This window comes from Athene cunicularia (assembly GCF_003259725.1).
Source record: "Athene cunicularia isolate RWA chromosome 13 unlocalized genomic scaffold, athCun1 chr13_part1, whole genome shotgun sequence".
In the NCBI taxonomy this organism is placed as follows: Eukaryota; Metazoa; Chordata; class Aves; order Strigiformes; family Strigidae; genus Athene; species Athene cunicularia.
Window position 1 is genome coordinate 19903702 of NW_020799117.1, and position 23028 is coordinate 19926729.

Genomic DNA, 23028 nt, shown 5'->3' on the forward strand with positions numbered 1-23028 from the left:
CCCCCCAGCTGCACTGGCTGTCATCCTCCTCCCATCCAGCACTGTGTGCAGCAGAGCCCAGGATGCCCCAGCGTCCAGCATCTGTTCGACCACCCACTCCCCCGTGAGCCCCCAGCTGCTCAGTTCCTGTTTGAACTCGGGTCATGGCCTCACCGACAAAGTGGGGCCAGGATCTGGCAACTCTGGGAGGGGCGGAGAGGCTTGGGGCTGAGCAACAACAGGATGCCGACTTCTTGAGCTGGGAGGTGAATGACTCTGGGGACAGCAGTGAGGTGGGAGGACTTTCAGGAGCATTTTGTGCTCCCACTCACAGGATCTGTGCCCTTTGTGGCAGTTGAACTTCTCCCTCTCTTCTTGCTGCTTCCTTACCCCCTTTTTCTCCTCCTTCTACAGATGATGGGCTGAGCATCGATCACAGAGGCACCCCAGGGCCATGAGCTCCCCGTGCGGTCCTGACTCTGATATTGCAGACTGGCTGGCCACCATCCACCTGGAGAGATACCGGGATGTTTTCAAGCAGCATGGGTACCACGTGGCCAGAGATGCCACCTCGCTGGACGGCGACCACCTGCAGCAGATTGGCATTACCGCCACTGGGCACCGCAAAAGGATCTTAAACTGGGCTCAGCAGACACGGATGTTCAGTCAGTCCCAGGGGGGACCTGCAGTAGGAGACACCCATTTCCGAGCCAGCGAGGTCCTGGATGTCCCCCAGGCAGGCAAGGATGCCATTCAAGCAGAGCCGGGAGGGGCCACTGACTCCTTTGGGACACAGCAGTGTGTCACTGTGCCTGCCCAGGCATCGTCTCTAGAGAAGGACCCTGCTCCTCCCCTCGTGAAGCCGGTTCCCAAGCCAAGGACGGTTTTCCCTCGCTCAAAGCCAGAGCATGTCTTAGCACCCGTGCTGCCAACACATGCTACGGAGCCAACACACGGCCTGGGCACCAACGGGACATCTACAGCCTTTGTGATACTGGAGGGGTTTGTGCCGGGAGAGAGCTCCACAGATTTGGAGAGTCCGGAGCCCAGGCCAGCACTGCTGACTGGCCCAGGGACGGCTGTGGCCATGGGCATGAGAGCATCCCGGCTGCGATCCCCAGCTCCTGATCATGGACGAACTCTGGAGGCATCAGAGAAATCCCCTCCATCTGTCCCATCTGTCCCACCACGGCACAGCCACAGGGTCCCAGCAGCTGAGCCCAGCCCTGGGAGCGTGCTGGAGGGTCACCCCACATCCAACCCTCCCCTGCCCACCACAGCTGCCCCAGCCAGGAGAGATCCGTCGCCGTGCCCCAGGGCAACCTCACAGCCAGGCACAGGACGGGGCAGGCTGGAGATGGTGTCCAACGTCATCTATGAAGGACTCCAACCCCCAACAGCACCTGCTGAGAACTCAGGAGAGGAGGATGGCCCCCAGGGTCAGGGTCTCTCACAGCCCCCAGCTCTGTCCCCTCAGGAGCTGACCCAGTCAGACGACAATCCTGAGTAAGCAGATGCTTTCCCTCATCCCAGGGTACAGAGAAGGGGTGCAGAGCAGCCAGAGCCGAGGATCCAGAGTCCCCTATCCCTGGGACCCCATCCCCATCCTGGCCCTGCCTACCTCCAGGTGCTGACAAAGCCTCTTTAACCACCCTCCCTGTGCCTTCCCCAGGCTCTGCAGAGTGGTCCCACAGGGCAGCCGGGATCCCTCCAAGCTGACAGGGTGACCTTGAGCACCTGGCTGACTTGTCCTGGTTGGGGGGGAGAAGCTGCTGCCCCACATGCAGTAGGGCTGGGGCTCTCTGTCATGGTGAGGGGATGACTGAGTGAGGACTCTGGGACTGGCTCCTGCTGGGGGTGAGCTGAGGTAGGAAATGCCTGGCAGCCCCAGGAGACACAGCCTGACAGGTCGCAGGGTGGGGAGGAGAAGGGAGCAAGGAGGGCGCTGGGAGGAGGGAGGGGAGGCCGCACATCCCAGGGGACAAAGCTGGGCTCAGCCCTGGTCAGGTGAAGCCTCCAGCCCATGTAAGCCAGATGGAAAAACAAGGTGGAAAAACCCTGCAGGCTTGCACCCTATCCCAGCTGCAGCCACAGTAACCCCTCTCCTGTTTTCCAGCAGTCCCGGCTGGCCCAGTGGGGGCCTGCCCCCCGTCCCGCAGAGACCCACCAGCAAGCCAGGTGAGAGCCCCCAGGGCACTAGTTCACTGCAGGGGGGACCTCGAAGTGTCCCCAGGGAAGGGCGGTGAGAGGGAGACCCGCACACCCTGACTTTCCCTCATGTCCTGCCCCATGCTTCTGCCTCACTCAGGGACCAGGGTAGCCCTGGGCCAAGGCAGGGCCCAGCCCCACAGGTATTTGAGCTGGCATCTCTGTTATCCAGATGCCCTGGATGTTGGGCACACCTGTGGTGGGCTCGGAAGGGGGGTCCCCTCCAGGTTTGACAGTCCTGGCTGGTCGCTGCCCCACAGCAGACGCTGCTGACTGCATTTCCCTCCCATGTGTCTGCCCACAGAGGTCAACGAGCAGCCTGTCAGCCCCTACAGTGAGACCATCTTCAGGCATGAAGCCCAGTCCCAGGAGCAGAAGGTGAGAGGAGATTGTGGGGATGGTGGCTGTCCCCTGCCATCACTCTGCATCCCACCAGCTGCTGCAGAGTAGGGACCTGCAGATGGTGGGACTGTGGTGCCCCGCTGTGCCTGGCTGGGGTGCAGGTCACAGGCTGAAACCCCCCAGCAGTGGGCCAGGAAGGTTGAGGAGGTCTAAGATGGGAGAGGGCAGAGGGGAGAGGAGATGTGACAAATCTATCCTTCCAGGGTGTTGGCATCTCCTCTGATCAGAGCTACGAGGCAGTGTCTGAGCTGGACTTGGAGCGAGAAGCGTGCAGGTAGGTATCAACTCATCTGGGCTGCAGGGGCTGGGCTGAGCTTGGGGTCCAGGGTTTGCATGCCAGGGAGGCAGGGGATACCCCTGGGCACAGCCTGAGAGGCAAGTGGAGGCTTTTCTCCCACCATAGAGCTCATCAGGAGCATCTGGGATCAGGCCAGCAGTCTCAAGAAGACCTGATGAGCTCAGAGATGAGAAGGAGCTGTGCTGGTGGGTGACCCTCGGGGGGACAGTGCTTGTCAACAGATGCTCTGGGTGCACAGCTGGGGCAGTGCCAGTGGCACTGGGTATCTGTACACTGGTCTGAGCCTGGATTTGGCTACTGGGAGCAGATAAACACCACGGGGAGCAGAGGCTGCTCAGAAATGGGATTGCTCTGAGCTCCACATGAAGGGATGTGAAAGCTCCAAAGGCTCCAGCATCAACAGATCAGCATTTGTTGATCTTGTCACACTGTGGTGGACAGTGAGATTGTGAAGGGCACCGTTAAAATGCTTTTGAAATGTACTTTCCATAACTCCTGATAGCATCTCACAAAGAGGAAGGAAAGCTGCTCTTCCCATTTCAGACGGGGAGGGTTCCTTTTCCTGTGTTGCTTAGAGAGGAGGTGAGCTGCAGTTCTGTGTCCTTCAGCTCTGCCCGTGGCCTTGCCGGCAACTGTGTCCCCATGTCCCTGCTTTTCTGGCCCCACTGTTGGTCAGTCCAGCCCATCTCCAGCTCTGGGCGGGAGTCATGGCAGTGTGGCCTGATCCAATGTCACAGCCAGACAGACATTGCATCCAGATGAGAGCGAACATGGGCCATGGGTGGGGAAATGCAAATACCTGGGAACAGGAGTTTTGCAAAGAGAAATACTGAAATCTGCTGTGGAGCCTCTGAACCAGCAGTTCAGAGTGGGGCTGGGTGCTGGCCTGTAGGTCTCCATCCAGAGGCTTCCAGGGATCTGGGACCTAGAGCATTCCAAGGGCATCAGCCACTTGAAGCCCTGGGCCCACCAGGGACTTTGCAGCCTGGTCTTGCTGAGAAGAGACAGGATGAGACCATCATCAGAGTGTCAGAGGCAGAGGTTCACAGGTTTTTTCTTCCAGCCTGAGCACTAACATGGCTGGGGTTGTTGAACAAGAGATAGATTTTCTGGCCCATGCCCCCCACTTGAAGTCACCAGATCCATCAGCAGCTCCTTGGTCCCCTTACCACCAGCAGATCCCTTTCTTCCATCATGCATCCTCTGTCTTCCACCAGCTCTCCCATGTGAGCACTGACAGAGACTTCCCCAACTCGGTGCACCTCAGGCATCACCTTTCAGGCTCAGGTGACCTGGAAATTCCTTGACCTGGGGACTCATTTGGCCCTGAGGTTCGTTGTCTTCACTTCCTGGCACCAGCTGAAAACGGAGATGACTTGGCCTTTGGAGACTTGTTTAGAGGCTTCCTACACCAGCCCTGCTCTCAAGGGCAGAACTGGGAGTTGGCCTGGCACTTGGCACTTGGCATGCTCATGGGATGCTGAGAGACCCTACTCCAGCCAGGTCATGGGCTTTGCTTGTCCCTGCCAGATGCTGTTTTTCCTCCAGCTCTTTGTGGTTTCAGTGGCTGTAAATCATGGTTCAGGAAGGGTCTGTCGTGGATTGTTCCCCTTTTTGTCTTGCCCTGATCCACTGAGTGGGTCTGTCTCACACTCAGCTCTGGCACTCAAGGATTGTGTCTGCCTATGACGTACAGAGTCCTCCAGCCACCCCACTTCCTGGCCAGTTCCTCCTAAAGAAGCTGGGACTCTAACCAGATGAATCACCCTGCAAAGGCTCTGTTATGCTGATTAAACAGCAATTTTCATTGTTCTTGGAGCCTCCAATCGGCCCATTACCATTTCTTGTCTTTCTTGCAGACACTGGTACATCAAGGGTGGTATGTCTGCTGTGGCAGACACTGGAGTCAAACAAGCCATTTTCCCTCTCTACCTACCTCCTCAGCCCCAAACACCATTCTGCTTCACCAAAGCTGACCCCTAGCCTGGGTAGCTCCAGCCCAACATCCTCCCAGACAGACTTCAGGTCTTGCTTCTGTCCCACATGGTTAAGGGACATCTGATGTCTGATGGCCTCATAAGCTGTCCCGTTCAGGGTCAAAGCATAGGTCCATGCACTGCCTCGGCTCCTATGATGAGGCAGTGCTCAAAACCAGGTGTTTGGAGAATTTATGATGATTGAGGCATTTGGGGACATTCTTCTGGACCAAAAGTATTTCTAGCACATGGACTTGTGCTGGAGGTGGTTTCTCATATTCAGTAACACCCAGTGGGTTTCTCCTCCATAAATTTCTCCTTCTACAACATCCCATGGTGAGGAGTCCCACAGGTCAGCTGCTTCTTTCCCATGTGGTTCTGCACTTTGCTCCTGCTGGCTTTATCTGATGTCATCCAACTCCTGTGACTGAAGCAGTGGTGCCCAGAGGCCTTTCTGCCCTCCTCGTGCTGGTCACAACTTCAGAAACCTGCCCCCATCTCATCATTTCCCCACTAGGGATGCACAGCTTGCTCAGGTGCCCCTCAGACAGAAGCTGTGACAGGGCTTGGACCACCCTCATTGCCTTTCTTGGAGACTTTTCTTCATCCTGGCACTGAATGCCACAAGCAATCCTGTGGCACAGGTGCTCTCCTGCTGGTGCTGGGGTGTCCCAGCTGCCATGACTCTCTTCCTGCCCATGTGCCATTGCACCTGGGCAGTTCCTCTGTGAGCTCCTAGAACCATCAGACATTTTCCACCATACTTTTTTTCCAGGGAAAGAAAAACATCTTGCTGAGAGGGCTGAGGGGGAGGGGCAGGCCTAGCAGTTTATTTTTATAATTTCCTTTTATTGTTATGGCTGGATAGTCACCAGTCCTGGCTGCGGGGTTTAGCATGGCTTCCAAAGAAAAGGACACAGATGGAGGAGCTCCACTGGCTCATCTGTCCATCCCAATCCCTTTGCAAAACATTTTGGCTGGACACAAGACCAGGCAGGAGGGTGTCATGGCAGAAGGCTGTTCCCACTTCTGTGAAGGGTAGAGGGAGAGAGCAGGCTGAGACCCCTGGTGAGGAGTCAGCAGGGAGCAGGATTTGGGACTGGGGAGCTTCCTGAATTTGGTTTGCTGCCTATGGAGTGGCAAGGGTTTTGAAGATGTGTGATGGCCTGTGAGGTATTACCCAAGGTGGGAGAGTCCATTACGCCAGCTAAGACCAGCCTTGCCATCACGTAGAACTGACTGAGCCTCAGGCTGTTGGTGGCAATGGGGGTCATGAGCGCTGAGGCCTTGCCCACACTGCTCATGAAGATGCAAACACCCACGTCGCTGGGTGCCCCAAGGAGCTCCGGATGGGGCCAGGAACAGGACAGCCTCAAATGGGATGGCATTGACCAGGATGCCGCATGGTGAGCAGTCGTGTTGCTGCAGCTTCACAACCCCATTTCTCACAGGACAAGCAGCGAGTGTAGCAGTGAGGGAAGGAGCGAGGATGAGGAGACTCGGTCCCGGCTTATTGACCGCATCATCCAGAATGACACAGAGGGCTACTCCACTGTAGAGGCACCACGGGCTGAGGGCACCGCATTCAGCCTGCCAGCGCATCTCTACCCAGATGAGGTCCTGGATGACCTCACCATCTCCCCCTACGCCAGCTTCACATCGCTCTGTGAGCCCCGACCCACCATGCTCAGTGGCTGGCTGGACAAGCTCTCCCCACAGGGGTACGTACCCACCCATGAGACAGTTCCCATAGGTAAAGCCCCCTTGGGCAAGGCTGGTGAGGTGGGCACGCTGGTCACCATGTACCAGGGCAGCCAGACCTCCCCACAGGACAAGACCCTCTCAGGTGCCCTGGCTGTGCTGCAAAGGTCTCTGTGCAGTTATCCTTGGGGGAAAGGGGAATCTGTGAGCAGATGGGGGGTCCTTGCGGAAATCATCCCCTTCCCCAACAGCCATGTTTTTCTGCCATCCCAACAGGAACTATGTCTTCCAGAGGCGTTATGTCCGTTTTGATGGGAAGAACCTTATGTACTTCAGCAGTGAGAAGGTATGAAGGGGCAGGATGTGGCCAGGGTGGGGAGGCTGCACCGTGTTGCTTAAGTAGGGTGCCTTGACACCACGTGAGCTGCCATATCCCCTTTGCCTCGCGTTGTCCTTCTGTAAGGAGCCAGCACTGCTTTACCATTGCCAGGGTTGAGCAGCCATACCTCCTGTGCTTGGGGGGCTCTCAACACAGCCTCCTGCCATAGGAAGCCCAGAGTAGTGAGGGGTCTCTCTGTCAACAGGGAGCAGGTGAGAGGGATCCTGCTGGCTCACAAGCCCTGGGGTAGATTGCAAATGAGAGATCTCTGGGTCCCAGCCATCCCTACCTGAATCCTCAGCTCCTGCTGGCTGCTGGTGTCCCCCGGGCTGTGCTATGAGGCAGCACCCAGCTGAGCACCTGGGGGATGTGGAGGATGTGCTGCATGGAGGACCTTTTCTCCCTGTGGGCGCTGACACTGTGGGTTAGGTGCGTGGGATGAGACAACAGCTGTTTCCTGTCCCACGTCCTCTTGTCCTTCCATGAGGGCTCTGCATGGCCCTGTTAGGCCTGCTGCGGGGCACTGGGGGCTGCCACGCCACCTGGGCTTGACAGGCACTGCTGCCCAGTCCTGCAGCACAGTCAGCCGGGCTGGCCTCACATCAGTGGCACCCATGCAGAAGCAGGTCCCATGCATGGCCCCACATCAGCCACTATTGCAGGAGCTTGCAGGCATCCCTGCCTCATCCCCTTACCCCTATAGTTATGGTGCCAGCATGTCTGGTAAGGCATGTGCTGGGGTGGCTGGGTTATGGAGGTGTTTGAAGGAAGGACAAAGAGGGATAACTCTGCCTGTGGGTCATCCCAGGAGCCCTACCCCAAGGGGGTGATCCCATTGTCTGTGATCGAGATGGCTCGCTCCACGAAGGACAACAAGTTTCAGGTCGTCACCAGCCACCGCATCTTCGTCTTCCGTGCTGAGAATGAGGGTAAGTAAAGGCACAGACCAAGGACCCTCAATCCCCAGGGAACTGTCCCTACTCCTTCCTCCAGTCAGAGCATCCCAGAGGCAACTCTCACCCCATCCCCAAAACATCCATCCACCATGAGCAAGGGGACCTCTCCCCTGCCATGCCTGTTGGGTGCTCTGCTCCATGCCAGAGCTGTTGGGAAGGGCTCAGACCCTCTCCATCATGCCTGGTCCCCAGCCCAGAGGAATGAGTGGTGCTCCACACTACAGAAGAAGGTGATGGACCAGCGCCTGGTTGGGTCCCAGCCCCGGTCTGCCAATACTGCTCACTGCCAGAAGTCAGGCACCCTGGAGCTGAAAGGCCAGAAGTCCAAGGTGTTCGCAGCCCTGAGCCTGCCTGAGATGTGGCTGTACAAGAGCGAACAGGTTTGTGGCCGGACCAGACACCCCACTGGCACAGAGGGCTGTGCCAATGGAGTATGGGATGAGAGCAATGGAGGGAGCTTAGCCAGGACCTGGGCTAAAAGGAGAGCAGAGAGGGAAAGGACAGGCAGGAGAAAGGGAATGGAAGAGCAGGAAGCTGGAGATCCTGCACAGGGCAGCAGTAGTGGGAGCCTGGGCTTGGAGATGCAGCAGGTACCAGAAGTGGATCCACTGCCCAATCTCCTGGCTATCACCAAATTATCTTCATCTCTGCCAGGCACTTAGATATTAGTCTCACCAAAGTGTTCCAGCCCATCACAGGACAGATGGATCAATGACCACAAAATCACCAACAAACGTACCTGCTGCAATATGGGCTTGCCCCATGGGATGCATCAGGTCTCTGCCAGCCCGTTGCACCCTGTCTGCTGCCCACAGAACTCCCCAACTCCTGCCTGCTGAATTCTCTCATCACACCTCTTTTTTTTTACAGTCACCTCATTTCCAGTTTGCCTGGTGTGCACTAAGCAGCATCAGGCCTCTGTGGTTTATGCTCAAGTTGACACTTGCTTTGTGAGTGTGCCTGACTCAGTGTGGATTCAAATCCCCAAAACAGAGGGACTTGAACGACTGCGTTTCAGCTGTGGGCAGAAATTGCCTTTCATTTTAAGATAATGTGGTTGCAGGATGCTTTATGTCGGTCCATGTGAGATGTGTGCCTTGTCCAGGCAAAGCAGGGATGAGATGCTGGGAGTGCCAGATGCAGCTCCCTGGCTCCAGCCCAGCATCACTGGTACATCGAGGGTGGTACATCTGCTGTGGCACCACAGAGCCAACACCAATGTCACTCTAAATTGCAGTTCTTTAAAATGGGCATTGGCATCTGCTTGATTGAGATGCGTGGCTCCACCATCCGTGAAGCCAAGAACCGCAGCTTCGAGCTCATCACCCCCTTCAAAATATTCAGGTATCCCAGGCATGTGGGTGGGATGAGATGGGGGGCAGCTGGGTGCTGGACCCAGGTGCTGGTTGCTCCAGGCCCCTGAGTTTTGGTTGTGCTGGTGCTCATAGCTTCATGGCGGAGTCAGAGCGGGATAAGCGGGAGTGGATGGAGGCCTTGCAGGAGGCCATAGCTGAGATGCTCTATGACTATGAGGTGGCAGAGAAGATCTGGTCCAACAAAGCCAACAAATACTGTGCAGACTGCTGGGCTCAGAACCCTGACTGGGCGTCCATCAACCTGTGCGTTGTGATCTGCAAGCAGTGTGCAGGCCAGTACATCTCCCAGGGGGGCACATGGGGTCCTGGTGTGCACGTGGTGGGCTGGGCCTGCCTGGGCAGGCAGGGTGTTGGCTGGGCTATGGGTGTGACTTGGGTACCAGCTGCCCTGGCAGGATCAAGGGGTGCTCACTCTCCTGCTCCCTGCAGGGCAGCACCGCAGCCTGGGCTCCAACATTTCCAAGGTGCAAAGTCTGAAGCTTGACACTAGCGTCTGGTCCAATGAAATTGTACAGGTAGAGTTGTTCAGGGCAGGGTGCTGGGGCTGGCAGGGCATGCTCAGGGGCCAGGCTGCTTCTCCAGGCAGGGCAGCAGCCCCACAGTCTTCCCTGGGATGCAGGGTCGCCGGGCATCCTGCTTCTCCTGACTAGTCCTGGTGCTTGCCATGACCATGGGACTCTCCTGCAGCTCTTCATCATGCTGGGAAATGACCGAGCCAACCGATTTTGGGCTGCTCGCCTCCCCACTGCCGAGACTCTCTACCCAGATGCCAGCACTGAGCAGAGACGGGACTTTATCTCCCGCAAGTACAGAGAGGGACGGTACCGCCTGCCCCATCCCCACTACACCACTCAGGAGGACGTGCTGCAGGTAAGGGCCAACTCAGGGTACAGACAGGATGCTGGGGTGCTGGGAACCATCTCAAAGCTCTGCATCTGAGATTCCAACACCTCCTGCTTGGCTGCGTGTGCCCTCACCCTTCAGTACGAGGGCAGTGCTGGGGCCTCAGTGGGAGGTTGTACACTGCTTTGACTGCCTTCAAGCACCCCTGGCAGCAGGCGGGGGGTCTCTGTGAGCCAGGACATGGTCAATACAAGTGTCTGTCTCATCCCAGGCGCTCTGCACTGCGATGGCAGGACCAGCCCTGCTCAAGACCATCCTGAAGTTCTTCTCATCCTCGGAGGCTGGGTTGACGACTGACCCTGCCACTCATGAGGTGGCCCCAGGGGTTGACCTTTCATGGGTACTGGAGAGCAAAAGGCTCAGGAACCATTCAGGTAACAAGGACCCTTGAGCTCCATCTGGCTGTGATGGAGGGGGCTTCCTCCTTGCCACTGCCCCTGCCCCCACAGCATGCCCCAAAGCCGTGGACAGCCAAGGCATCAGGTGCTGTGGCTCGCTGGGGGATCCTGCCCCACTGCACCCCTCTTTTGGGTTGGTGAAAAGCAGCAGGCTCCTCTGGAGCCCCTTTCCAGGGAACCCCATGCCTGGCACATCCCCTTGCCTACACCTGCATGAGTGGGATGTCCCTGCCCCTCCAGTACCACTCTTTGGTAGGTGCCTGTTCCTGCCTCAGTGCCGTTCCCCACAGGGAGCCCCTGTCCACGGGAACCAGGTCCGGAGGGTGTCTACAATGAGATCACGCAGCCAGTCACACACAGTGGATACCTGTACCGAGCCACAGCCCACTCCAAGCTCCCAGGCGTCAAGAAGAGCAAAGAGGGTAAGCATGGGGAGCTCAGGAGGGCAGCCAGTGGGGTGCATACCCCAGTGCTGCTGACCCTTCCCGTTCTGCAGACTTCCAGCACACATGGTGCTCCCTGGAGAGAGCTCTGCTCTTCTTTGAGACGGAGAAATGCACTGAGCCCCTGGGACACATTGAGAGTGGGGACCTCATTTCCCTGGGTGTGAGCAGAGGTCAGGCACTCGCCAGCCCTGGCCCCACTGAAAGGTACCCCCAGCCATGGCCCCACTGCATGCCCAGAGAGCCCATGGGCACACAGAGAGCGGGAATGGGCATTGCTCCCTGCTTGATGCAATGCTCTGGTCTGGGTGCAGGTTCGGGTTAGGGAGCTGCCCTCATAGGCTGGTTCATCGTCTGTAGGTTTCACTTCACCCTTGAGCTCTTCCTCACTGGGGAAAAAGTGCAGCAGCTGGGAACCGACAGGCCTGAGACACTGCAAGCCTGGGCCAGCGCCATTGGCAAGGTAAGCCAGCTCCAGCTCCAGCACCCTGTGCCGCTCCTGGGTCCCTGGGCTCTGTCACCACTTCCCCGTTGTAATTCCTCTCAGTCCCCCATGTTCTTCATCCTCTGTGGCAAGCACCATCCTTCCTTTTCTGGGGGCTCCTATCCTCACCAGTGACCTGCCCCCATCCTCATGGGCATCTGCACTCAGAGGCCGAGCCCTGTCTTTACCCATCTCCTCTCTTGCTCTGTCCTGCAGTGGTTCACACCCATGAGCTGTCACTGTCTGCTGGGCTATGAGTTCCAGCGTGTGGGCCAGCTACGCTACAAGTGCATGCTCAACCCCGAGCGGTGGCAGCAGGCCTTCTTCATCCTGCAGAAAGCTCACCTCTTCATCTGCCCCACTGAGGATGATGGGGCTGAGGATAGCATTAACCTCCGGCGGCTGCAGGAGCTCAGTGAGTGCCATGCTGCAGCCTGGGACAGGGTCTGTGTGTTGAGTGGCCGTACATGGCTCTGACCCCTCTACTACTCACCCCAATCCAGGTCTGGTTCCCCCCACGGAGACCCCAGAGAAGAAGGAGCTGCTGATCTTGGTGGAGATGGGGAGGTGAGTTCTAGCTGTGGGAATGATGGGGAACAATCCAAGCAACTTCAGCAGGCTGCCCAGGGCAAAGGCACTGATGTGTGGGTCTATGCTGATCCCAAACCCATGGTGGGGGTGCTACTGGGACAGCAGGGCTGTGGCCAAGGGGTTTACTGATGTCACCCCAGCCCAGGGTCTCTCACCAGGGTAGGGTGTCCCTCGGCTCAGCCTGGCTGTGCCTTGTTCCCTGTCCCAGAGCTAGGCTGTGTGTATGGGCAGGAGGGGATAACCTGCCCCGCTCCTGGCAACCTTCATTCCCTCTTTTCTGCCTTTGTTCTCAGGACATTTTACCTGCAGGGCTTGTCACGGGTGGACTCAGCAGCGTGGTACACGGACATCCAGGCGTCAGCGGGGGGCCGGGGTAATGCTCTGCGGGACCAGCAGCTGAGTCGGGGGGACATCCCCATCATCGTGGACAGCTGCATCGCCTTCATCACACAGTACGGTGAGCCCAGCATGGCAGCAGCCAGGCCTCTGACCAGACACATCCTCTGACCAACTGGGTGGCCAATGGGTCCAGGCAGGAGGCACCACTCTTGGGACACCAGCCCTGTTGGGGATTCACTAGGTAGCATTGGGCCCCCATGACCCATGTGTCTGCCCCAGGGCTGCGGCATGAGGGGATTTACCGCAAGAATGGAGCCAAGTCCCGGATCAAGGTTCTGATGGAGGAGTTTCGGCGGGATGCCCGCAATGTCAAGTTGCGCATCAATGACAACTTCATCGAGGACGTCACCGATGTGCTGAAGAGGTTCTTCCGTGAGCTGGAAGACCCTGTCTTCACCCTGGAGCTGCACCCACAGTGGAAGGAGGCTGCAGGTACCTCCTTCACCTGACCTCTGCTCCCATGCTGGTCTGCCTAACAGGGACCCCTGGCACCAGTGTCTCTCTGGGATGGGTCCTGGTGCCAGTCCTGGTGCCATGTCAGGTCTGGAATTGCTGCATTCAGCAATGGGCCATGTCTTCTCTTCCTCCAGAAATCTCCTCGAAGCCCCAGCGCCTGGAGCGGTACAAGGAGCTCATTCATCGCCTGCCTCGCCTCAACCACAAGACTCTGGCTGCACTCATCGGGCACCTCTACCGGTCAGTGGGCCACCTCCCTGAAGGGTCCCCTGGTCCAGCCAGGGTTCCCAAGGCCAGCCAGCAGCATGGGGTCTCCTCACTGCCCAGGGAATGCTGGCTCTCACCCCTGCAACACAGGAAGAGCCCAGTGCCTGTGCCCTGCCCCCCCCAGCCCGCAGCTGGTGCTAGTACTCTGGGATGCCTCAAAATGTTCCCAAAGTCATCCTGAAGCAAGGGGGAGTGAAAGGAGGTTTGGGAGTAGGGGACAACCCCTTGTAGAACATAAACTTTACCCAGTACACAAAAAAGAGGGAAAAAAATAAATCCCATCCCCAACTCAGAGTTTGAGGTTGTTGTCTGGTTTGATGGCAGCCAGAAGTCCTTGAAACAGGAACTGCCCGGCTTGAAGTTCCCACTGCTGGGGAGGGAGATGGGGTAAAATGGGCTGATTTCAGAAGACTTTGTATAAGGCAGAGGAGGGTCCCTAGGGCTGAAACCCCATCCAGCTTGGGACCAGCCCCTCACCTCTCTCCTCCTTGTCCCAGGGTGCAGAAATGTGCAGACCTCAACCAGATGAGCACCAAGAACCTGTCACTGCTCTTTGCACCCAGCCTCTTCCAGACTGATGGCAAAGGGGAACACGAGGTCAAGGTGATGGAAGACCTCATTGACAACTATGTCAGCATCTTCAATGTAAGCTCCCTGCAGGGGACTTGCCAGCTCCCTCCATGCTGGCTGTGTTTGTCTCCCCTTGTATCCTTCCATACTGCCCACCTCTGCCTCCCCCTGCATTTCTCCATCCTGGCCATGTGTCCTCAAGTCATATCCCACCCCACACTGACTCCATGTGTCCTCACCCTGTGCAACCTTCCTTCGGCAGATCGATGAGGACCAGGTATCCCAGATGGATCTGGAGAACAGTCTGATCACCACCTGGAAGGACACCCAGGTACTTGGGATGTGCTGCTGGCCCCCATCGTGTCAGGGACTCTCAGGCTGGTGGGACTGTGGGGAGGATGGGGGCACTCCCAGCTGTCCACCCTGGGTCCCCACTGTCCCACACCTGATGTCCGGGGAAGGACCTTCCCTGACTTGTCTCCCCTTCACCCACCACCTTGAGGCTCCTGCCCAGGGGACAAGCAGCCCCAGCTCACTGGGACACCATTGTTAGCACCTGGGGAGAGGGGACATGCACAGCACCCATGCTGGCACGTCACCAATGCCGCTTGCTCTTCCCCCAGCTTTCCCAGGCAGGGGACCTCATCATTGAGGTTTACCTGGAGCAGAAGCTGGCCGACTGCTGCGTCACCCTAAAGGTGAGTCCCAATGGAGGGCTGTGCCAGAGGAAGTGAGGAGGGATGCAGGCTCCTGGTACAGCCTGTCCCTGGGACCCAACCTGCCACCATCCATCACAGCAGCCTGTGTGTCTGGCCCCAGGTGTCCCCCACAATGACGGCGGAGGAGCTCACCAACCAGGTGCTGGAGATGCGCAACGTGGCGGCCAGCCTGGACATCTGGCTGACCTTTGAGGCCCTGGAGAACGGGGAGCTGGGTGAGCATGGTGGAGATGACATGGGGGGATGTTCTCAGCATGGCCAGACTGGTGAGGAGGTGGTGTGGAGTATGGGGGAGCAACTTGCTGCCAGTGACAGGGGGGACAGGGACTGGCACAGGGAAGGGGACACACAAGTGAGAGCGTCCCTGCCTCCCCAGAGCGGCCCCTGCATCCCAAGGAGAAGGTACTGGAGCAAGCTTTGCAGTGGTGCAAGCTTCCGGAGCCCAGTGCCGCATACCTGCTGGTGAGGAAGGTCCCCATCGGCGAGGGCAGCTGTCTCTTCACAGGTAAGGCAATGACAAAGGGTCCCAGACCCTAGGGGTGTCCCCAGAGTGGGACATCCCTGCCTGAGCTTCCTCTTGCCCTGGCCACCACTCTGCAGCTGTCGGGCACATCCCTGAGACCCATAGTGGGATGTTCCTGCAATAGCCCAGCCACCCTCACACGCTCCCATCTCCCCTGCACTGAGCAGGTGTCAAGCGTGAGACTCCCAAGTGTGGGCTGCTGAAATGCCGCGAGGAGCCCCCCAAGCTGCTGGGAAACAAGTTTCAGGAGCGCTATTTTGTCATCCGGGACCGGAGGCTGTTGCTGCTCAAGGAGAAGAAGGTACCCAGGCGATGCTGTGGGGATGGACCTGTGCCCTGAGGGCAGGAGGAGAGCCTGGGAGGGGCGTCCTGGAGACAGCGGTGGCACAGTGGTGGCTGTCCTCCTGGCAGGGAGGCTGGCAGCAAGCTGGGATGACCCAATGGATATCTCTCCCCAGAGTGCCAAGCCAGAACGCGAGTGGCCCCTAGATGCAGCCAAGATTTACATGGGCATTAGGAAGAAGCTGAAGCCACCAGCCCAGTAAGTGGAACCTTCCCTGGCCGTGGCCCTGGAGCATGCACCCCTCAGTCCCTGCACCCAGCACATGAACCCAGATGCTGGGAGCACGCCAAGACCCACAGGGACCCAAAGCCGTGACAAGCCTGGGCCTGTGGAGCAAGCTCAGCCCCTCCCTCTGCTGCCCACAGACCCTGCGCTGTGTCTGAGCTTGGTGGTTCTGCCCCACAGCTTGTCTCTTCCTTTCCTCAGGTGGGGTTTCACGCTGACCCTGGACAAGCAGCAACTGTGAGTGTCTGACCCCAATATCCTGGGGCTGGAGGGATGTTGAGATCTGTCCCCAGTTTTAGTGGGAGTGGGACAGCCAGGGGCAGTGGTACAGGGCCCTGGGGGTCAGGGCAGAGCTGGTGCCTGCCTGGTGCACTCGAGGCACAGAGTGGTGGGGCCACATGCTCCCTGGCACAAGGTGGGGCTAGGCTCCAGGGGCAATCCATCTCCAAACCACACACCCTTCCTACCTCCCCATCTGCACAAGCACCCAGCACCAGGCTCCAGAGGGGACCTGCCCAGGACTGTGTGTCACTTGCATGGCTGTGCTACCTGCCAGCCTTCACCCAACACTGCTCTACATCCCCACACACCCAGGTGGGGTACTCCTGCATACTGCACCGAGCTGGGCTCCCTGCACTAGCCTCCCCAGTACTGCTGGGTGCCTGGGCACACCTGTGCATCCTGCTGATCTTGTCCCCATTTTCCTGACACTGCTGATGCTGTGGCAGCAGCTGAGCACATCACCTGCCCCCGACATGGGGCTGAGATGTTCTTCTAAGAGCAGCAAGGACAGCTGAGATGAGGTGCCTCATGGGTGCCCAACAAACTCTGACCTTGCCCTGAAGCAGCAGTTTGGGCATGCAGAGTTTCAGAGGTACAGTCCCACTGGGTGTAGTTGCACATGGCAGCCCCAGTATCACAGACAAGGTGGCAAGGGGACTTAAGTCCCACTATCCCCGCTCTATGGCAGTGTCTCAGATGACTCCTCTGCAGGTACCTGGTGTGCTCAGGGCAGGCTGAGCTGTGGGACTGGACCACCAGCATCCTCAAGGCTCAGGTGGGTGCAGGCTGGCTATGCCACCCAGCTGGGCTGGGCTGGGCTGGGCTGGCAGGGCAGCCTGGTATGACCCCCTCCCTGCCCTGTCCTTGTGCACAGCACGATGATCTGCGTCCCGTGATCATGCGCCGTCGCTCCTCCTCCGACCTCGCCAAGCAGAAGTTCGGCACCATGCCACTGGTGCCTCTGCATGGGGACAGCACTGACACCACCATGCTCTCTGCCAACCAGACCCTGGTAAAGCCCCCTCAGCTACCCCTGCCCATGGGTGCTCCTGCACCCACCCAGGTCCCTGCATCTGCCCTGAGACCATGCGCCCACCCCAGGATCCTGGAGGTGGGTGCATCCACCTGGCACCGATGGATGCTTTAGGTGTGTGTCCCTGTGCTTGGCGGTGTGTGTGTGCTGCGTGCTGTGCTCATGTCTGTGGCAGCTCTCCGTGTGTGCAGGGCCCTGTGAGGGCATATGGGGTGCTGCACCCCACTGCACATGCTCTGCCTGCCGAGGCATCCACAACCCTGCTCTGTGCTATCACGTGCTTACCTCTGCCTGTCTCCTCTGTTTCTAGCGCCGCCTGCACACACGAAGGACTTTGTCCATGTTCTTTGTAAGTACCCGCACACATGGAGCGTGTCCATTGCTGGCTTTGCACTGTGCCTCCCAGCTAGGGCAGCAAGGGCTCACCTGCAGCACTCCCAGCTGCACTCAGAGGCATGCCCAGGCCATCGTGCCCATGCTGTGTGGCAGAAGAGGGGGTGTCCATTGCTCTGTGTGTCCCATACCCGGGGATGGGGGTCCCTGCATGGTCCCAGTGTGTGCAAGCAAGACCACAACAGTCCATCCCAGCTCCCAGTGTTGGGCATGCATTGCCCAGAGGGGTTCAACATAAGAAATGCAAGGAAATAGGTTTGGGTCCTCTCACCATCAGGTTATTTCTGGCTGGATCTGAGTTCACCTGGCTTTGTGCTCTGCATGGGTTCCCATCTCCCACCCCACCCCAGACCACCTCTGACAAGGGATGCTGGGCTGCTGCCACAGCCTGGTGGTACGGACCCTGCCTCATTGATGGGACTAAAGGGCAACAGTGCCTGAGCCAAGAGCCCTGATAGAGGGTGGGTCTCCTGCAGGCATCAGACCCACAGCAAAGGGTCAAAGGTCCCCAGGCAGCACCCAAGTGCAGGGAGGGCAAGGTGAAGGGGGAAGGAGGGGTACAGATGAGCAGTGCAGACAGTGCCCTTCACTGACCCCCTGCACTCCCCCAGCCCATGAAGATGCACCAGGACTCCCTGGAGGAGCAGCAGGAGAAGGAGGCTGATGCTGATCCTGTCTACGAGGAGGTGGGCAACTTCCCCGAGCTGGCCGCACTGGAGCTGGGGCAGGGGCTGCTGGCAGATCTGTCGGCCCTGCCCCCCGTGGACAGGTCGAGGAAGCCAGCCCCCTTCCCTGAGCAGCCCCCAGTCACAGCCCTGCGCTCCTCACTGCCTGCCAGCCCGGCCCAGAGGGTGGAGGGTCCCGCTGTCACCAAAGCCCTGTCCCTTGAAAGGGGCTTGAACCTAGACAGTGACAAAGCTCCAGCCCAGGGGCTCAGACCCACCAAAACAGCCTCTCTGGAGAGAAACATAGAGCCTTCTCTGGCACTGGCCAGGGACTGGGAGCCAGCAGCCACACCGGGGAGCAGTCCCAGTACAGAGACCTCCCTGGAGATCCCCAGGAAGAGGAGCATGCAGCCTCCCTCACCCATCAACAACAAACTCATCCAGGAGCTCAGCAGTGTCATCCTCAGGAAGAACGAGGGCCAGTCACCAGGGCCGGGCCAGCCGGTGACGTGACCCACCGTGCCGAAGAGGCAGCCACCGACCTGGGGGTCAAGTCGCACTCTGTGGCAGCGATGATGGGTACCCCACACTCCCACATCATGGAGCCCACACCGTCCTCCTCCTCCTGATCCCAGAGCTGGGCTAGGAGTCAGGACTGGTGGGGACAGGGGGACTAGTGGGGATGAGGATGCTGAGCCACAGTACCCCATCTTGGAAGGGCTGGAGATGCTGCCACATGTGCTCTTGCTCATGGATGGCATGTCTGTCATCAGGCCCAGTGCCTAGGGAAGCAAGTAAAAGGGAAAATAAAAGTGGAAATGTGGTGCCTGCGTGTTTCGGCACGGTATCAGGCATGGGGGCATGCAGTGCTTGCCAGCATGGGGGAACACAGCATGATGTCCCCTCTCCAAGTGCTGGGCCTGTGGGGCAGAGTCAGGACACCCAAGCCATCCTCCACTTCTTGCATCTACCATGGCATATTTTGGGGGGGTCAATGGGAGCAGGGCTGGCCATGTGTGCTCGGCGCATAGTCCTGGCGATGGAGGACAGCTCCTGCTCAGCTGGGGTATTTATACCTGTTGCTTCCACCAGCAGGGAGAAATAAAGGTTTATTTGTACTCTGGAAGGTCTGATCTCTGCTGGAGGAGCAGTGAGGGATACCAGATTCTGGCAGGCAGGGACATGGGGGTGCCAGGGCCAAGCATCCAGCTGGAGGACCCATGAAACGGAGGCAGCATTGACAGCATCAGAGGAACTGCAAAACTAGTGCAAAATCCTAGCTGAACCTCAAATTCAGGGTGGGATTTTCTCTCCAAGTCTGTTACCAGCTTGGGGTGGCTCAGCCCTTCGTATTGGGCACGAAGTTGCAGGATCCTCTGTTCCCAGGGCAGGGGGACACAGCCCAGTGCCCGCTAACCCTGGCTACAGCTGGCTCTGCTCACTGGACCTCAGGGGCAAGGCTGCCTTCCCTGATGCCCTCTCCACTGAGGTCTCAAGCCTCCCCAGGCAGCAGATGCCTGCACCCCGGACCCAGTCCCGAAAATCCTGGGAGACGTAGAAGTAGATGAAGGGATCGAAGCAGTTGTTGAAGGCACCAAACACCAGGGCCAGGGTGTACAAAATGTAGGTGATGTTGTTGCACCCTGTGGCTTCCATCATGTAGTGGATGAAGAGCAGCACGTTGCTGGGAGTGAAGCAGACGATGAAGACCAGGAGGACCAGGGCCAGGATCCGCACCACCTGCCTATAGCGCCTCCCCTTGGCCAGCAGCCGCACCAGGATGCAGCTGTAGGAGATGATCATGAGCACAAAGGGCAAGCCAAAGCCCAGCCCCACCAGGGAGAGGAAATAGTAGACAAGGAACATGTGCTCATTCTTCCCTAGGACATCATGGCATGTTGTGATGTTCAGGCTTGAGATATGACTTGTCTGGGGGTGAAAAAGGAGAGGGCTCATGCCCAGCCCCACCACCAGCCAGATGCCCACACAGATGCCTGCCTTGCACAGTGTCCAAGTGGAGCCCTTCCACAGGAACGGGTGCACCACAGATATGTAACGCTCCAGGCCGATGCAGGTGAAGAAGAGGATGGAGCTGTACATGTTCCCATAGAAGAAGGCCACCATGATGCGGCACAGGTACTCCCCAAAGAGCCAGTGATTGCCCAAGAAGTGATAGGAGATCTTGAAGGGCAGCAGGAGGACAAAGAGCAGGTCAGCACTGGCCAGGTTGAGCAGGAAGAGGGTGCTGGAACATCTCCTGAAGTTGGTCACCAGGACCCAGCAGGCCAGAGCATTGGCTGGCAGCCCCACGAGCAGGATGACAGAGTAGAGGGCAGGGAGAAGACGAGTGGTGAGGGTGCTGTTGAGAAAAGCCTCCACAGAGGCACTGGGGCACGTGGCTTCTTCTTGGGGAGTGAGAGGGATCAAGACTCGCCCTTTGCCATGCACTGCGGAGGACACAAGAGATCAGACTCAGCGAGTGCCCCCTCCCACTGCCCCTTTCCACTCAGGACCACTCAGGAGAGTGGTCACCACTCTCTGCAGAGCTGCCAGCAAGTGCAGGATCTGGCATCTCCCTGCCGCATGGCAGGGGCAGCTCAGGACATGGGAGCCCTTAACATCCTGCCACCCTTACCACATGGAGCTGTGCCACATCCCCTGCCGTCCATGACACTAGCCTGGCAGTGCCACCATGGCAGTGCCACCGTGGCAGTGCCAGCCCAGCTGGGCACCCTGCTCGCTTCCCGGGTGGGCTCTGCTCCTGTATGCCACTGCAAGGACATACAGCTTTGCTGGTGTCCTTTTGCCTACCAAGACCAGCACAACAGGTCCCCTGCAAGCCAAAAGGATTAAAAGGGCAGATGAGAAACCCATGCCAGGCCAGGGTCAGGATATGGCCACCCATGCCAGGATGGGAGCTATTCTCCCAACAGAGCTCCTGCCTCCTCCTCCCAGCCAGCCATGTGGCTCAGCTCCCCATCACGGCCAGAGCTGTGCATGCCTCCCCGTCTGCCTGTGGTCAGATGCTATTCACTGCGTGCTCAGAACAAAAGTGAAGAACAGGAAGGTGCCGGGACACCAGACAAACAACTCCTGATCCCTTTTCTGGGTTGCTCAAAAAACACAACTGGGCTTTGCTCCCCTAAAAATCACTCCCTCCTGACTCAAAAGCTCCATCCAAGTGGTTCCCATGATGTCTGGCCCTGGGGGGCCCCAGTTACACCCAACAGGTTTCCCGCAACCTCTACCACCTCTCCGCATCCAGGGGACAGGGGAAATTCAGATTATGAGAGCAGTAACCTGATTTTTGCTGCCCAAAGGGGAAGGGGTGGCAGGGTTTCAGGTCTTCACTTAGGTTTCCAGTGTGGACACCCAGGGAAGGCAAGCGAAACAGCACCCTGAGCTTCCACCATGACACCCAGCTATCCCCTCCAAGTATCCCAGAACATGATGTCAGAGTGTCCCAGTAAGGCCTCCCTGACCTGCCCCATCACTGCCCAGAACCATCAAGTCACTTACTCGGAGAGAATTGGGTGGCCGAGCCGAGCCAAGCACAGCTGAGAAGGAGGGTGATGCAGGCAGCAGCAGAGATGGGCGAAGGCTGGGACATCTCGGCAGAGTTGCCTCTGTGCAAGCTGAGTCTGTGCAAGTGGCACAGACAGGGCTGGCCCCACTGCGTCACCACAGCAGGACAGCCACTGGCCCCCTCCCTGCTGGTACTCTTCCTCTTTCTCCTCCACGTCATGCCTGCATCCTGCCCGCATCCCTGCGGTAAAAGCAGTCAGACAGGAGGCGGGGAGCACGAGATGACCACCAGCTGCCTCTGCCAAGCACTCAGGGGACGTCATCGACACTGGGGTTATTTCCAGCCACCGGCACATAATAGTGAGGGGGAGGAAGCGGACATAAGGCAGCCACCATAAGACAGTTATGAACTGCAGTGGGCAGGAGGAGCTATACACCCCCCAAGCATGGGACAGGAAGGAGACAGCTTGCTCCCAGCCCGGTGACATGTGCCACTGTCCCCCTGTAGCCCCCTGGCGTCACAGGGCACCCTGCCTGCCCAGCCCTGCCAGGACCAGACATCCCCAGAGATCCATCACCTTGGTCAGGCTGACAAGCCAATGTCACCCTGTAGATGGAGCTGTCCTGCATTGCCCCACTCTGCTGTCCCATTCCTGCCACCCAAGTGGGGTGCTGGTTGGCCCCCAGTCTATTTTTCTGGCTCCCTCCTGCAGCAGAGAGGTGATAGAGTGGAATAATAAACCTGGTGACACAGCCCCAGCCCAGCCTTGCGCATCGACAGGCATCAAGGGAACCAGGACACCCAAAAATGTCAGGGAAAGAGCAAAAAGGGGACAAAAGGGACAGTGGGGAGAACCATGAACTCTACAGGAACCACGGACAGAGAAAAAGCAGGACAGAAAGGAAAGTGAGAGCTGAAGGGGGGTATGGGAGGGCAATGGGAGGGGGACAGAGGGCCCAAGTTACAGATGGGACAAGGGCTGGCTGGGGAGCCCTCATGGTTCCAGGTCTCCCCCACCAAATGCTCAGCACAGTGCCGTGCTCCCACGGCAGGGTCCTGCCAAATCAGGGGCTCTGCATCCTCCATGTGACGTGAGGTCCACGTCTCCCTGTGCCTGGGGGTTGAGGCTCCACTGCCCTACGTGCCCCCACGCCCCAGGACCAGTTCTCTAGCACCCCGTGTGTCACCAGCTCCTGGGACTGGTGCCCTGTGTGTGCCCTCACGCACGAGGACTTTGTCCCCAGCATTTCCAGTGTCCCTGTACCCCAGCTGTCCTCATGTCCTCCTGCCCAAGGACATGGGTGCCAGTGCTCGCCATCACCCCATCTCCCTTTGGTTCCATCTCCCCATGTCCCCATTCCCCCATCTCACCATCTCCCCATGTCCCTGTCCTTCTGTCTCCTCGTGGCCCTGTCTCCCCATGTCCCCATCCGCCCATGTCCGTGTCCCCGCCCCCCCGGTGTCCCCATCCCGGGGCTCCGGCGGGACCTGCAGCAGCAGCCACCAGGGGGAGCTTCGCTCCCTGCAGGGGCG

At 58.5% G+C, this 23028-nt stretch overlaps 3 protein-coding genes across 5 annotated transcripts in view; 2 read left to right on the forward strand and 1 right to left on the reverse strand.

Moving 5' to 3' along the window:
• The window catches only part of ARAP3 (ArfGAP with RhoGAP domain, ankyrin repeat and PH domain 3), a 20843-nt gene extending 1757 nt beyond the window's left edge, over nt 1-19086 (forward strand). Inside the window, exons 2-34 of one of the 3 annotated variants that reach the window (XM_026858448.1) lie at nt 394-1485; nt 2096-2157; nt 2492-2565; nt 2793-2863; nt 6315-6584; nt 6841-6910; nt 7752-7872; nt 8092-8279; nt 9137-9243; nt 9348-9547; nt 9705-9790; nt 9963-10145; nt 10390-10552; nt 10867-10998; nt 11073-11226; nt 11380-11482; nt 11720-11918; nt 12007-12070; nt 12388-12551; nt 12713-12925; nt 13084-13189; nt 13714-13861; nt 14049-14117; nt 14410-14484; nt 14606-14720; nt 14882-15010; nt 15196-15329; nt 15487-15569; nt 15798-15833; nt 16590-16653; nt 16753-16890; nt 17222-17260; nt 17916-19086. In XM_026858448.1, coding sequence (XP_026714249.1) covers nt 434-1485; nt 2096-2157; nt 2492-2565; nt 2793-2863; nt 6315-6584; nt 6841-6910; nt 7752-7872; nt 8092-8279; nt 9137-9243; nt 9348-9547; nt 9705-9790; nt 9963-10145; nt 10390-10552; nt 10867-10998; nt 11073-11226; nt 11380-11482; nt 11720-11918; nt 12007-12070; nt 12388-12551; nt 12713-12925; nt 13084-13189; nt 13714-13861; nt 14049-14117; nt 14410-14484; nt 14606-14720; nt 14882-15010; nt 15196-15329; nt 15487-15569; nt 15798-15833; nt 16590-16653; nt 16753-16890; nt 17222-17260; nt 17916-18482 — 5379 coding nt within the window. In that variant the 5' untranslated portion in view covers nt 394-433 and the 3' untranslated portion in view covers nt 18483-19086. Of the gene's footprint in view, nt 1-393; nt 1486-2095; nt 2158-2491; nt 2566-2792; nt 2864-6314; nt 6585-6840; nt 6911-7751; nt 7873-8091; nt 8280-9136; nt 9244-9347; nt 9548-9704; nt 9791-9962; nt 10146-10389; nt 10553-10866; nt 10999-11072; nt 11227-11379; nt 11483-11719; nt 11919-12006; nt 12071-12387; nt 12552-12712; nt 12926-13083; nt 13190-13713; nt 13862-14048; nt 14118-14409; nt 14485-14605; nt 14721-14881; nt 15011-15195; nt 15330-15486; nt 15570-15797; nt 15834-16589; nt 16654-16752; nt 16891-17102; nt 17261-17915 lie in introns of all 3 variants that reach the window. The other 2 variants (XM_026858449.1, XM_026858450.1) reach the window with 2 other exon arrangements.
• LOC113485335 (proteinase-activated receptor 3-like) lies at nt 19078-21755 on the reverse strand. The gene is made up of 2 exons (XM_026858451.1): nt 21489-21755; nt 19078-20416 (listed from the first exon to the last, which is right to left on the reverse strand). Exons 1-2 carry the CDS (start codon nt 21712-21714, stop codon nt 19392-19394), a joined length of 1251 nt encoding a protein of 416 aa, XP_026714252.1. The 5' UTR covers nt 21715-21755; the 3' UTR covers nt 19078-19391.
• Nucleotides 21756-22302: 547 nt separating this feature from the next.
• Nucleotides 22303-23028, forward strand: part of FCHSD1 (FCH and double SH3 domains 1) — a 6405-nt gene continuing 5679 nt past the window's right edge. Inside the window, exon 1 of the mRNA XM_026858558.1 lies at nt 22303-22401. Coding sequence (XP_026714359.1) covers nt 22303-22401 — 99 coding nt within the window. The remainder of the gene's footprint in view (nt 22402-23028) is intronic.